The sequence below is a fragment of the Eimeria mitis genome, genomic scaffold (genome assembly GCF_000499745.2).
Source record: "Eimeria mitis Houghton genomic scaffold, Emh_scaff2509, whole genome shotgun sequence".
Lineage (NCBI taxonomy): Eukaryota > Apicomplexa > Conoidasida > Eucoccidiorida > Eimeriidae > Eimeria > Eimeria mitis.
In genome coordinates, this window is record NW_013570850.1 from 7,415 (window position 1) to 7,829 (window position 415).

General features: G+C 25.1%; 1 protein-coding gene across 1 annotated transcript in view; it reads right to left on the reverse strand.

The window, feature by feature from the left end:
• EMH_0054880 (uncharacterized protein) overlaps positions 1-102 on the reverse strand; it is a gene marked incomplete at both ends in the record, with an annotated part of 3,154 nt that extends 3,052 nt beyond the window's left edge. The window contains one exon of the mRNA XM_013497168.1: positions 79-102. Coding sequence (XP_013352622.1) covers positions 79-102 — 24 coding nt within the window. The remainder of the gene's footprint in view (positions 1-78) is intronic.
• Between the last annotated feature and the right edge of the window lie 313 nt (positions 103-415).

A 415-nucleotide genomic window follows, 5' to 3' on the forward strand; every position in this document is an offset into this window, starting at 1 on the left:
CCGCCAGTGTTCGCTGCAGAGGCCGCCGAGAGCCTCCGCCAGTATTTGATAGAGAGATAAAGACAGCAGCAGCAGCACCATTGCTGCTGCTGCTACCAGCATACACACAAACTCCCTGCAACACACACACACATACTTGTTGTTTTGTTTTTTTTTTTTTTATATTTATTTGTTGTGAAGGGTAAGTATAGTAAATATAATAAATGTAATATATATAATATATATAATATATATAATATATATAATATATATAATTAATATAATAAATATAATAAATATAATAAATATAATCAGAAAGGATAATAATAATAATATTAGATAGTGATTTATATACAAGTTTAATTATAGTAATGTTTTCAATAGTAGTAGCAGTAAATATATATATATATATATATATATATATATATATATATAT